The sequence below is a fragment of the Orycteropus afer genome, unplaced genomic scaffold (assembly GCF_000298275.1).
Source record: "Orycteropus afer afer isolate SDZICR_OR568_19922 unplaced genomic scaffold, OryAfe1.0 scaffold00300, whole genome shotgun sequence".
Taxonomy (NCBI): Eukaryota; Metazoa; Chordata; class Mammalia; order Tubulidentata; family Orycteropodidae; genus Orycteropus; species Orycteropus afer.
In genome coordinates, this window is record NW_006921887.1 from 807,965 (window position 1) to 822,485 (window position 14,521).

The window sequence follows — 14,521 nt, forward strand, 5'->3', positions numbered from 1 at the left end:
AAATCTCTTGGCATAACTGAGTGAGTGCCTCCAATGGGGCATCTGTTTGTTGAAATATCTCAATCGGTATGCCATCAATTCCCAGAGCTAGGGAAAGGTAGAGCCTGAAAATAGGAAGAACTTGGGTTCCTTATAAATCTCATGGAGGAAAGCCACCTGACAAGAACATCCACTGTGGATTTTTATGAATGAGAAATAAACTTTAGTATATGGACCCTATTTTGGGATTTCTCGGTTAAAGTAGTTTGTTGCTGTGTTGTTATGTGCCATTGAGTCGGACCTGACTCATAGCGACCCCTCCTTGTGTTTCTGAGGCAGTATCACTACAGAAGTAGCTTGCCCCATCTTCCTTCCGAGGAGTGGCTAGTGGGTTTGAACCACCAGCCTTCTGGTTAGCAAGCAGTCAAGTGCCTTAGGCACTATACTATCAGAGCTCCAGTCTACCCTAAATATATCTACTAACTGGTTTCTACAATAAATAATGAATGTGATATGGCCAGCTTGGTGTTGGAACAGTTGGAATAAACCTTTAGAATGCCATAGAAAAAAATTAAATCACATAAGTGTTTTTATGACCCAAGTGCTTATATCCTTAAAATCTTTTTTAAAATGCATACCTAAACATATAATAGGGAGCTCTGGTAGCATAGTGCCTAAGGCACTTGACTGCTAACCAGAAGGCTGGCAGTTCAAACCCACCAGCTACTCTGCAGAAGCAAGACCGTGCAATCTACTTCGGTAAAGATTTACTGCCTTGGAAATCTAAGGGGGTTGCTATGAGTCGGAATCAACTCGACAGCAGTGAATTTTAGTTTTATATACCTATTACTTACAGGAGAGGAAGGGAAAGTGAAATAACTATTCAGATACAATTCAATGTGGACATAGCTTAAGGTCTTTAGTACTTACTTCCATTTTTTCTTCTAATTCATGAAGGAATTCACCGTCTGCAGCTATTGACGAAATGGCAGTGGAACTTTTGGCACTAAGAATGGCTCGAGCAATGTACTCTAGGCGCTGCTGAAGTGAAATTTCTGTGCTAATGGGGGGAGGGAATTTTTATTTTCAGTTACATGAATTCTTAAAGCTCTGAGATACAAATATGCTAATTAGGATATACTACTTTAACCAAATGAATATAAAGACTATTTAAAACTTGAAAAAATTTAAATAAGCATGTTCCTTAACAGCTTTTACTATTTTAAATTTAAATTACTACTTTACGTCTAGTATCAAACCTCCAAGACACTAGGAAGGACAGTAAGACACTGGCCCAATCTTAAATATGACATTTAAAAGAGTTTGAAACTGGTTCATTATTTGCAGTTCAGGAAGCTACACGTGGTCAGAAGGTATCCTGTAAGAAGGCAAGTACGGAACTGGAGTCTGATATAGGGCCTTTGTGAAGACTGTTCCTTCTGCTAGAATCACCCTTCCTCCGGTTCTTACTCAAGTCTCAATTCTAAGAACACCTTCTCTGAGGCTGTCTCCGGCCATTCCTAACTAAAGCAACTCCCAACCACTTCCTACCACATTATCATATTTATAGAACTCATTTCTTTGCCTTATGTTTTTGTTTTTGGTATTTACCTATTAGAAAGTGAGTTCCTTGGAAGCAGGGATGCTATATCTATCTTGTTCACTATTGCTTCCCACATGCCTTAACATAATAAATGCTCAAAAACCTTTTTTTGCTGGCTGACTGGCAGATGTTTCAGAGAGCCCTACAACATATCCACCTCCGTGTTGGCTTTCCAATCCCTTCACTCTCCCAGACTTGGTTCGTTGATATTGTAAAGGAACTTGGCATTAAAGATAAGCAGGCAGGCAAGCAAACAAACAGCTTATAACTTGTTGGCAAGTTATCAGATCAACCAGTATTAAATATGTCTTTTGATCCTCCAATTAATTCCAGTTGGCATCAGGAAAAATTGGCTGTTTTCTACTTTTACAGTAAGGCCTCACCTGTCCTATAGGAGCTAATTCCTATATTTTTCCCTTTCCAAAGAAGAAATTAAAAGAAAAATAACTCTTCTTCCTTTCTTTTGCTGTTTGAAAGCACAAGTGTGTACGAGTTAATGAGCTATTGAAGTTGCACATACAGTACTCTGTACTTCTAGGAGTCCTATTTCCCATGTTTTTCCTTTCTGAAATCTAAAAACTTCCACTTCAACCAAACATTTTGTAATGAGTAATAGCTGCAAGTTATTTAAAATGAAACATTCTATGGCTGCCAATGTATCTGGTGCAGTCTATGTACGCAAAAAGAATGTAGTGAGAAAGCAATGTGCAATGCAAGAGCTGGGGAAACAATTTGTTGTGGGAAGAGAAAATAAGCAGAAAGCTAAAGGATGGATGGACAGGGCATCTGTCTCACAGAAGAAGGAAACAGAATGAGGAAATCAGGTTGCAATGAGGTATGCAATTAGGTGTGAAGTGAATTCAGATAATGGAGGCTCTTAAAAGAAACATTCTGAACATTTTATAAAAAGAATATAATTTTTATGACAAGATAAAAGGTAAATAAATACTAAAGGAAAAGATATATATTTGAAATGATAGGCAATTAAGAGCCACTCTAGAATTTTATGCAATAACAACATGATAAAAATGGTTCAAAAAGATTTGTAGCGTAATGGTATCTAGGACAAAATAGGGGGAGAATGACAAGAGTCATAGAGAAATGAGATACTGATGACCAGGTCAGGGCAGAGTCACCACACCTAGGCAAGTACAGTCCATAAGAGGTACTCAGCACTAGATGAAGGGATAAACTACATAACCTTAAGATAAATAGCCACAATGAATTAAACACTTAGTACTGTTGTTGATTCTTAATGATATAAACCATGAATTAACCAAAGGCCTTTTTGGCCCTTAACAGCTTAATTCCTTTGCCTGTCCTTTTATTACATCAATGGTAAAGAAATGAAAAGTCCTTTACATATAAGTCATCTTCTAAATAAATGTGACAGGAACTTGTTTTAGGATTCTCTTCAAATAAAAAAAAATCAAGTGAGTACTGTGACCAAGGAGGGCAAGAAATCAAAAAATGCCTTGGGTCTACATATACAGTAACAAAGGTGTATAAGCATGCACACACATGTGCATGCACACACACACACTCATACACATCCCTGCTATTAGCCATATCTGGATTCTTCAAGCAACCATTTCGATCAACTTGGTTTAGTAACAGCTCTACCTCAACAGTCTCCTCTTCCTAACTTGACCAATCCCCAGTGTATTACAAATAGCAAAGAAAAGAAATCAGAAGATAATGTGAATGGAAATGATCTAAGGAGCATTCTTTAAGTACTTTCCAAACATGATTGAAAATTAAGCAAATAAAAAAGAAAACTGTTTAAGTAAATCCAAGCAGAAGCATAACAAATTCCACATATATATACCTGAATGAGATTTTATTTAATTTCTGAAGTCTAGACATAATTCAGTTATCAGTCATTCTTTACAATGAAATCATGATTTTCCATACCTATGCATGTCAGCCAGTTTGGACAGGACACGAGCAGCACTACTAAAACTTCTGTTCTTCTCATAGTATCTCCAGAGTAAATCCATGTAACGGACTTTGTTTTGATCAATCTTTGCCATTCGGACCAAATGTGGCTCCAGGAATGGAGAAGCAATCTGAAAATTGTACAGTCATTCAGAAACATTTTCCAACCACTTACTTGCTTTTTATGTAATAAGTGCAACATTTTTAAGACAAATACAATGTGTCTTGCTTTATGAATACATAAATGTAATATTATTCAGTAAGAGAGGACAATTTTCTTATCATGATTTTTTTTTTTTTAACCATAGTTAACAAGAGTTCTTAAGACAGTTCCAACAGAACAACAACAACAACAAAAACTTCTAATCAACTTGGATAACACAGCTATTGATCCCTAGACTCGGAGCTCACACAGATCTCTGGAATTACCAAATGCCATGAATTCACCCTACCAAATGCCATGATTCGGAATCACTGAAACTAAGATAATGAAATGACACACTTGAGGCCACAGAGGGACTTAGTGGCAGAGCTAAGACAAAGTTCAGATCTCCTAATTAATAATACTGTAATTCCCACCTGAGACTTTATCAGCTTCTAAACCAACTTCTGAATAATAAGAAAATTAGAGCAAGAGCCTACTCTACTCACCAAGAAGATGCTCAACTATGTGGCCTTACACTAACAAATAATGGTAGGTACAGGATGAGAAAATGAATTTCCTAGAACTATGTGTGTCTTTAACTCACTGAGTTATGCTACTTACAAAATAGAAATTAATAATACTGGAATGAAAAAAAGAATAAAACATTCTTTACCTGTAGTAGTTTATCTGCAAGGTCAGCTTGTATTAGCCAATTATAGAGGGCAATACTAAAAAGCTCATCTTTGGATCGTTGAGCCAATTTAAGCATTTGTTCAAACTGAAATAAAGAAAAGATTACAAATCAGCATAAAAGTAGTTGCTGGGCATCACAACCCCTCACAAGAAATCAAGAATGCTTAAGTGGTAACTTCCCAGAGATACAACTTCTAAACACAATGTATTTTTATAAGCAAACATGTTATACTTCTTACATGATGTCCTGCTTCTTCATTACTCAACATGTTGGGATCAGAGGACAACACTGGAGGACCAGGTTTTTTGGGTACACTGGGGGACTGAGGAGCAGCCTTGCTTTGATTTACCAGTTCTTGAAGTGTATCTGTAATGCACTTATAACTGTTCAATCTGAAAAAGAATGAAGAGGATGACATTATTTAGATAGCAAGTTATTTCTGTTATCTAATTTGAATACATATAAAAACCTGGAGATTATTTTGGAGAATGTATGTAATGTATTTGCTATTAAAAAGAATGTATATCAGGTATGTTTTTCAGATGAAGAGGTTTTGAGAAGACTTGTAAACACAAAAGGAAGAAGACATAAAAAGGAATGGAAAACAAAAAACCTACTACTACTACTGAGTCAGTTCTGACTCACAGTGACTCCCACAGAGTTTCCAAAGCTGTAAATCTTTACAAAAGCAGACTGCCTCACTTTTCTCCTGTGGAGTAGTTGGTAGGTTTGAACTGCTGACTTTATGGTTGGCAGCTAATGCTTTAACTACTACACCACCAGAGCTCCTTAAAAAAAAGTAACAAGAAACCCTATTTTACTTAGGCTATATATTTCTTTTCCGAACATACGTACATTTTTGCCCTCAACAGCCTCTATTACTTTGTGAACATTTAAAAGTTAACTGTTGGAATAAAATACTAATCTTAAAATAAGGTGACAATCTGCTAAGGTAATACAACTCACCTTTCTTGGAAAGCCTGAAGTCCTACTATGTCCTCTTCTGGCTCTCCATGTTTATAGAAATGAAGTCCAAGACCCTGAGGATCTTTTTTCTCTGCAGCAGTGAGAGAGAGCTCCACCACACCCTCATAAAAACGCACTAATGGGAAAGAAAAAGAACAAAGATTTATGGCTTATTGCTAAACTGGACATGTATTTCCTTAGCTGGCATATTAAAAACACTGATTGAGGCTCTCATGTCTCCATTGCACATTAGTCACCCTCGTAACATTATCATATAAAATATTTCTAATGACTCCACCAAAGAATTAGGTACTAATATGCATAAAAGGCAACTATCACACATTTTCTTCACTGGGAAAAAAAAGTTTCTATTAAAATAACTAGATGAGGGCTTTAGTTCCTTTTTTTGGGGGAAAAAAAATAATCTTGGGATTCAAAATTCTATTTATGCTAACAGTTATTATGTTACATTATGTTAGATTTGAATTAAAGGAATTTTTAAGAAGTCATGTTATATAGTCAAAAATATGTAAGCAATTTAGAAATAAACGTAACTTGGAAAACAATGAAATAATATAGTTTAAATGGATTGAATATGAAATTCCAATATTAAGAAATGACATGACAGGATACAGAGACATCAGTATAGTTTTCTCAGAGGCCAGGGTAGTTACCAAATATCACAACACAATGATGTTCCTTTGTCACATCACTTGAGCTAGAGTAGTTGAAGGAAGATTTGTCTCTGGTAACATGCCCCTCATCATGCAGTTCTTTTGTTCACACACTCTCATTTGCTCTTCGAGTTAAGAAGGTATGAAGAACATTTTGTTTCTCACCTTGTCTGTACTGAGCACAAACACTGGGAAGGTCGACTTGATTGCTGATTTTCTGATACTCCTTTAAGGATTCCCTTAACATTCTTTCTTTTTCAATCTTATTTTGAACTTGTCGGGAACGCTGAAGCAGTTCATTTGCCTAGAAGCAGAGGAGATGAGAACTTATAAAGACATAAAACTAAACAGATATGTGATTCTCTCAACATAATTTTTAGTCTATGTCTAAATTTACAGCCAAGTTATTTCCATTAAAAAAAAAAAATGCTACAAACTTACTTCTTAATTTTAGGTAGAAAAGTTTTTGACAAAAAAAATCCTAGCTATTCCTATATGTTTTGTCTGGTAAATCTCTTGCCTAGTGAATACATTATTGGTCAGCAGGCAGTCCATGATTTTTAAAATTTTTTTCCACCTGTAGGAAAGGATCAATAAAAATTGCCCCATTAAGTCTAATTCATTACAAACTTAAAGTTTTAGTGATTTTCCTTAGTTTCTAAGGAGACAGACATGTTCAACCCTTCTTTGTTTGCTTTTGTAATATAGTTAGAAATTTTATCCAAGATTCATGACATTAATTTATAATTATGAAAGACTTAAGACTATAGCTGGGTTTTAAAAGATCATGATGAAGAATCTGAGGGCAAGAAGCCCATCTAGGATCATACAGTAAGTACAAGTAGGTGGCTCCTGATTTTCACTCTCCTGTTCTTTTCATCATACCATGATGCCTCCAAGACTCACTTAAAATAGGTAGCAAAGCATCATACCTTAGAACACACTGCATCATCAGTGCTATACAGCAGTGGGCAGATGTCCTGTAAGTGTAAACTAATACCATCCACAGCAGCATTATCTCTGATGTAGCAGTTGATAAGAGAAGCAATTAATGCCCCTGTCAGTTCTTTGTCCCTGATTACCAGATCTTTGAAGGTGGTGATCTTCAACTGCTCTTGGAATTCCTAGAAATGCAAGAAAAAATCCCTTTTCTTTCCTATCATAAATATAGCAATATCACATTACCACACAGAATGAATTCTCCTAAGTAACTTAACCCTCACATTGACAGCCTCTATAATTCAAAAGAAAAAATACACTAAATAATACAAACTAACAAGTTTTTGCCAACTCACATAGAATTGGAAATAACCCACAGAAAGTCTAATCTAAATCTCTCACTTTATATGAGGAAAAAAGCCCAATTAGAGTTAAAATTACAGCCAGGTCTCCTAACTTCTTTAGTCATTATCAAGGAAGAACAAACACTTGGCTGTATTAAAATTCTTGGACTTACATTTTCATTATTCCTAAATATTGTTAGAATTTATTATTCAAGTCTTTCTAAAACTGAAGTTTTGCCTGCATTTTGAACAAATCTCTCCTTGTTAAAATAGAGTTCCAAAGTATTGAGGTGATTTATACTATAGTGAAACAGTATGTTAAGTGATTTTACTGTGCTTTCTAAATTTCAGCAAATATCCAATCATATTTAAAAATTTTCAGCTAATCTTTAACTTGCATTCCTCTCACATAACAATTGGTGATACACAGAAGACATTTGGAAGATGCGTAGGTTAAAAAGTTACCTATAATGTATTTATTATTCAAAAGAACCAAAAATAATTTTTTTTTCTTGGCATGGAAAAGAAAAGTTTTCATAATTAAGCATACTAATTTGTGTTTTTAAACAACAAAAAAATACACACTTAAAAGGGACAAAACTACCATTGAAACTACTCATTGTACACTAATGGAAAGAAAGAAGGGATTGATTATTGACTAACTTTGAAAACGGTACTTACAGTAATGAATAAAGCATCTAATAACCCAAGATGATAGGGCAAAGTTGTTTTTTTAATAGAACTACAGCTAATAAATGTGGAAAAAAAGATAGACTTAAAAATCATTATTCTGTAATCCCAAATAAAATAAGTTATTCACACAATGATTATCAATGGAGGATAAGAAATCCCACAGAGCAACTACTCCGAGGGGGATCTGTGTAGGAGATCCTGGATAGAAAGGGAGAACAATGTGGAACAAACTCAAAATCATCTGGAGGAAAAAAAAAAGGGGGGGAGCAGGTTTCCTGGTCTGATAGAGCCTGGTGGAACCACTGAGGTTATGGCCCCTGGCTGCTTGCCCTTCAGGTCTAGAATTGAACCCACACCTGTGGCTTCTAGCCAAACAAAAGATAGGCATATGAGTTGAACATTTACCTGAGGTAGACACACTCCTTGGAGAGAACAATCATGGGAGAAAGAAGGGTTGTTTATGTAGAGGGAGACAGCTCAGGGGGCAGGAATGTATGGAGAGATGGACACAGGGGAGGGTAACTGTTGGGAAGAGTGGGAGGGGAGGTATTGCATAGTGGTAAATTGTGGTCAATGTCATGGGACAAAGTGTGTGTGAACTGCTGTATGGAAAGTGAATTTGCTCTGTAAATTTTCACACAAATCACACACACACACACACACACACACACAAAGAGTATCTGGGAAAAAAATATATATCCGACAGAATATTAAAATGGGAGGATTAGAAATCACTTGAACCCAGTGATCAGTCTTAGCATAATTAAAGTAGGACATCCAAACACTGTGTACTTCCTGGTATAGCCTGGAATGCACACCACTACCTATGAAATTTTCTATTCTGCAAACAAATGGAGCTGAACCTAGTCAAGCCTCTACAGATTTAACTTCACTTCACAGGAAATACAAGGGGACAGCAGAACAAGTTTAAGTTCAATGAGACTACAAGGAAGTCAAAAGCACAATCGTATCAGGTTGGACATTCTACAGGATTAATGATTTCTATAAGGCAAAAGAGAGAGACAAAAAAAAAAGCATTTTTCTAGATTAAAACAATTTAAGAGACAACCTCCAAATTCAATGAGTGAAGGCAGCTGTTTAGATCTTGATTTGAACAAATGAATCTATACAAAGAAATTTTCAAAAAAATCAGAGTAATTTCATTACATATTGGATTTTATGTTACCAAAAAAACACTGTTAATTTTACTAAGTGTTGTAACATTGTTGTTACTGAAGACAATGTCTACTTTAAGGAATACATAATCAACTATGTAGGAGTGAAATGACATGATGCCTGGAGTATACTTTCAAATGACTGAGCAAATAAAAGAGGAAGATCAATCAAATTTGATAAAACCTTAAAAATGTTGAATATGAGTAAAGTACATATGGGTGTTAATTATAGAATTTGCACTACTGAAAATATTCGTAATTAAATAAAAGGCAGGTGTATGTTTCCCTCAACTGTTACATCTACATCTAAATGGAAGACAGTTATCACTGTTCTTAAAAAGGATTCAAATGAAGGCAGTGCAGAAATAAATCAATCACTTCCCACAATCATGAACATCTTTTTTTTTGTGGTTAAAACAAATCAAAGAAGGGTGTTTGATTTAGGCTATTGGACCCTTTAAAATTACATGCAAAATGTGTTGTGTGTGGATGAGGAGGTACAAAATTTTCATTAAGTCCCAAAGGGAACTCTGTTCCAAATAAAGGTTACAATCCATTGTTTCAAAAACTATGCTTGGTAGAGTACGATTTAATTTGCATACCACTACAACATTCTCTAGCGTAGTGGCTAAGGCACTTGACTGCTAACCAGAAGGCTGGCGGTTCAAACCCACCAGCCACTCCTCGGAAGGAAGATGGGGCAATCTACTTCCGTAGTGATACTGCCTCAGAAACCCAAGGAGGGGTCGCTATGAGTCGGGTCTGACTCGACAGCACATAACAACAACAACAACAACATTCTCAAACTGTAGAAACTTATGGCTTTGATATAATGGTTCCCTCAAGTCACCATACATTTGTCCAATCTCATATAAGAACTTTATCATCATGACCTAAAAGATTCCCAAAATAATTCCCTCTCAAATCCAAGTGTTAGATTAAAGCTCAGTCAAAAGACAACTAAGTACAGTCATATCAACATGTGTTATATTTATTTATTTAAAAATCTTACCTTCTGAAGTTCTCCTACAATGACAGTGAACTGATGTTCACAAAGGAGTTTCCATAAAGCCAGAGCCTGGTATGATTTTCGAACCAATTGCTGGATTCCCTGAAGTGAAACCTTTTCACTCAGTTGGGCCTCTAATGACAAAATATAATTAATGATGTTTTTTAAAAATTATTTCTTCATTAACTAAAACAAAACACAATAAAGCTAAAGTCCTCATTGTTCCTTTCCCTTTCTCTTCTCACCACAGGCAACCATGATCGTGAATTGTGTTCATGTTTTTATTCTTTAATATAAATGTGCTTGTGTGTAGTTGTGTGTCCACAAACACAATAAAAATATTGCTGTGGTTCTAATAATATACAATTTGTTTTTCAAAAGCAACTTTCTTTTTCCACTCACTTCTATTTTACTAAGATAACCATGTCGATAAAAATAAGAACAGTACATTTATTTTAATGGCTGAGTGTTCTATTATGTAAATATACAACAATTTTATTTACCCATTTTCTACCTGGAATGTATTTAGATTGTTGCCAGTGATTTGCTACTATAAACTACAATGTATTAAATACCCTTTAAAAAGGTTTCCTAGAAAACAGTCAAGTTACTCTAACACTGAGTTTCTCAAACCCTGGAATGACACCCAATGGTGTTCATGAAATCAATTTAGTCAGCCCAGACAGCGCTCCTGATCCAAATAGGAAGAAAAACAAAATAGAAAAGAAAAGAAACATAGAGTGCAAAACATGTCTTATTTCATAAAACTTTGTTTCAGTTGTGTGTATAATCAAAGTGCTCTCCAAAATGGGTATTTCAGTTTATACTACCAGTAATTTAAAATTCATCTTTATACAAATTCACACCAGTTCTTGGAGTACCAGCCTTAAAAGGCCTTACTAATGTATTATTAGCAGTTCTGAAAAAAGATGAAGCTACAAAACGGTGGTCAGTAAACCAGGGCCAGCAAGAAGGGAAGAAAGGAGCTTGGGACAAAAACAAATGACTGGGTCTTAACTAGGAAAGTTCTGTCAAGCACAGTATTTGGCTCAAGCAATGGAAGACAAAAGAACTTAGAAAAAAATTAAAGGATAAGGCATAATTTACATTATCCATTGGGATTTATTATTATTATAATTCCTACCTAGAATAATGGAGGATTATGAAATCTTTTCAGGTCCCTTCAGTTCAGTTCATATTTTAACTCCCTTTACATTTTTATCTCTAAAAAATGGTGCACTGTGGTGAGGGAAGGGCAAAAAAGTTAAGGGCTAAAAGAGTTATGGAAATAAATGAAAAAGTAGGAAGTTAGATTATCATTGTCTTATGTGGCTCCCTAATATCCATACTGTCCCATCTCCCAAACACTATGATAACATTTCAATAAAAAATGGCTATTATACAAACAAGACTGTACTGAGAGAAGTCCACTGTTTTCTGTTCAACTAATAGAGACTCCTCCCTTCAAGTATATTATGCACATTTAACTGACCAGAAGCAATAACTTACCATGAAACTTCCTTTGCAGCTCCTGCTGCATTTGCTGGGTATTTCCATTTTCAGGACGCATGAATCCTATCAGCCTCTGCTGCACTTTAGCAGTAGTACTGAAACAGAAATGTCATTCATTTTTTAATCATCCTTATTGACATATAATTCATACCATACAAATCAACCATGATAACATACAATTTAATGTATTTTATTATATTCACAAGATTATACAACCTTCACCACTATCTACTGCTAGCACATCTTCATCCTCCCTACCCATTTACAGTCAATCACACTTCCTCTATCTCTACTTGAAACAACTACTAATCCACCTTGGGTCTCCATAAATTTGTCTATTTTAGGCATTTCATAAAAATGGACCAGAATATATTTTAAATATATTTTTATTTTTAAACTACTGAAATAATCACTGGCAAATCAATGATAACAAACTAAAATAGTCACTTTGTGCTCATTCCAACTCATGGCAACCCCATGTGTGCAGAGTAGAACCACTGCATATGGTTCATAAGGCTGTGACCTTTTGGAAGCAGATTGCCAGGCCTGTCTTCCGAGGTGCCTCTGGGTGGGGTTGAACTGTCAACTTTTCAGAGAGCAGTCACATGCTTAAGCCTTTGTGCCCACCCAGACAGCCACCATTCATTGTCAGTAGATAGATAGTAACTTCGTATTATTGAATACTTGCATTTACCAGCACCAGTGATGTATTAACCCTACTGAATATTCACAATACTTCTTTAAGTATTATTAAAAATCTCATTGTACAGACTAGGAAATTTCAAGGCAAAATAAAAGAAACAACCTGTTGTAAAAAATTACATTGAGACAATCAAGCAAATAAGAACAGTTAGTGAAAAATACGATCTCTTTGCTCTTACGCCAACTTCAGGGATTCTAGGAAAAATATAATGAACTTTTAGGAGGAATTTTTACTGGTAAGTGACATTTAGTCCATTATAGATCATATACTACATACATTATTATATAGATTAAGATTTTCATTTCAAAAACATATGACTACTGAAACAGTAATAAGCATATTACAGGATAAACAATGTGTAATCTTTAATGTTGTTAGAAAATCAGATTTTTTTAAATATAAAAGTCATACAAAAATATACTAGAAGACCATTATGCAAGGAAAAGGAGCCATGGCAATACAATGGTTAAGGGCTCAGCTGTTAACTGAAAGGTGGGCAGTTTGAACCCACCTAATAGCTCTGAGGGAGAATAATCTAGTGATTTGTTCCCTTAAAGATTCAATCCACTGCCTTCGAGTAGATTCCAACTCATAGTGACCCTACAGGAGAGTGTAGATCTTTATAGAAGCAGATTGTTTCATCTTTCTCCCACTGAGCAGCTGGTGGGTTTGAACCTCCAACCTTCTGGGTAGCAGATGAATGTATTAACCACTGAGCCACCAGAGCTCCTTCCCTAAAGGGTACAGCCTAGAAAATCCTATGGGGCAGTTCTATTCCGTCCCATAGGGTTGGAATAAATTGGTCTCAGCACATAAAACATGTTAGGAAAGAAAAGAAAAACCTTACAATTAAAATTCTAGATGATTTTGAGGGAGAAACGGCAGGAGAAAGAGGTAAAGATTATAGATCTTACATAATTATTAGGAGCTCTGTTGGTGTAGTGCCTAAGGCATTTGACTGCTAACTAGAAGGCTGGCAGTTCAAACCCACCAGCCACTCCTTGGAAGGAAGACTAGGCAATCTACTTCCATAGAGATACTACCTTGGAAACCCAAGGAGGGTTCACTATGAGTCGTAATCAACTGTACATCAATGAGTTTGGTTTTTCATACAATTATTAATGCTGACTGATACTTGTATTTGAGAGAATTTAATTATTAGAGGAAGAAAAATTGTATGCAGAAGGTTGTAATCAGTGTCTTGAAACAAAATGTCTATGAACGTTTTGCAAAACTTTTAAACCAGTGTTTGAGAGGAGCCTTGATTAATTCAGTAAAAAGGGACATTGGGAAGGGGAGAAACAAACAAAAAATACAACAAAATACAAATTCAATATACTGAGAATAAGACCAAACATTTAACTAATCCCAATAAAATGGGAAGGGGTTAAACTCTGATGTTAAAAAACAAAGACTATCAAATTGGATTAAATAAAGGCAAACATCTATTTATTATGTTGTTGAAAATACATTTAAAGTACCAAAGGCTTTGGTGTATCCTTCTTAGAAGACAATCCAATACTACAAATCAACATTTTTAAAAAGTACATGACCTTAGACCCAATAAATCTATATCTAAGGAATTAATCAGAAAGTGACTGAACAAGTACAAAAAATATGTAAACAGAACTATCTTTGTCCCTTGTTTATAACTTCAAAAAATAGAAACAACAACTAATTATCTATTAATAGGGAGATACTAAATATTCTATGATTCAATTTAAAAGAAATATCAATAATAGGCAAATCCAAAGAGACAGAAAACAGATCAGTGTTGCCAGGGACTGGTAAAGAGGAGAATGGGCAGTGGGTGCTAACAGGTAGGTCCAGCGTTTCTTTATGGGATAATTGTTATGTTCTCGAAATATAGTACTGATGGTTACGTAACCTTATGAATATACTAAAATCTACTGAATTGTACAGTTAGGGTGAATTTTATGATATGTGAATTATATCTCAAAACAAAACAAAACAGAGAGGTTCCGGCAAGATGGCAGACAAGGCAGAAAGACTGTACAGACCCTCTTCAGCAAAGAAAAGGGAAACCAATTACACAGACACAGAAGATAATCCTGGACCCCTGAGCCTTGAAGGGAAGGATACTGAAGTGGACTAAACCCCAACTAGCAGAAGAATTTGCGTGAAAA

At 35.3% G+C, this 14,521-nt stretch overlaps 1 protein-coding gene across 1 annotated transcript in view; it reads right to left on the minus strand.

The window, feature by feature from the left end:
• Nucleotides 1-14,521, minus strand: part of NUP155 (nucleoporin 155) — an 83,028-nt gene that overhangs the window by 8,202 nt on the left and 60,305 nt on the right. Inside the window, exons 19-27 of the mRNA XM_007951589.1 lie at nucleotides 11,669-11,766; nucleotides 10,163-10,293; nucleotides 6,932-7,123; nucleotides 6,165-6,303; nucleotides 5,326-5,461; nucleotides 4,598-4,751; nucleotides 4,339-4,443; nucleotides 3,497-3,651; nucleotides 910-1,039 (exon numbers count right to left, since the gene is read on the minus strand). Of these exons, the coding sequence (XP_007949780.1) occupies nucleotides 910-1,039; nucleotides 3,497-3,651; nucleotides 4,339-4,443; nucleotides 4,598-4,751; nucleotides 5,326-5,461; nucleotides 6,165-6,303; nucleotides 6,932-7,123; nucleotides 10,163-10,293; nucleotides 11,669-11,766 (1,240 nt within the window). The remainder of the gene's footprint in view (nucleotides 1-909; nucleotides 1,040-3,496; nucleotides 3,652-4,338; nucleotides 4,444-4,597; nucleotides 4,752-5,325; nucleotides 5,462-6,164; nucleotides 6,304-6,931; nucleotides 7,124-10,162; nucleotides 10,294-11,668; nucleotides 11,767-14,521) is intronic.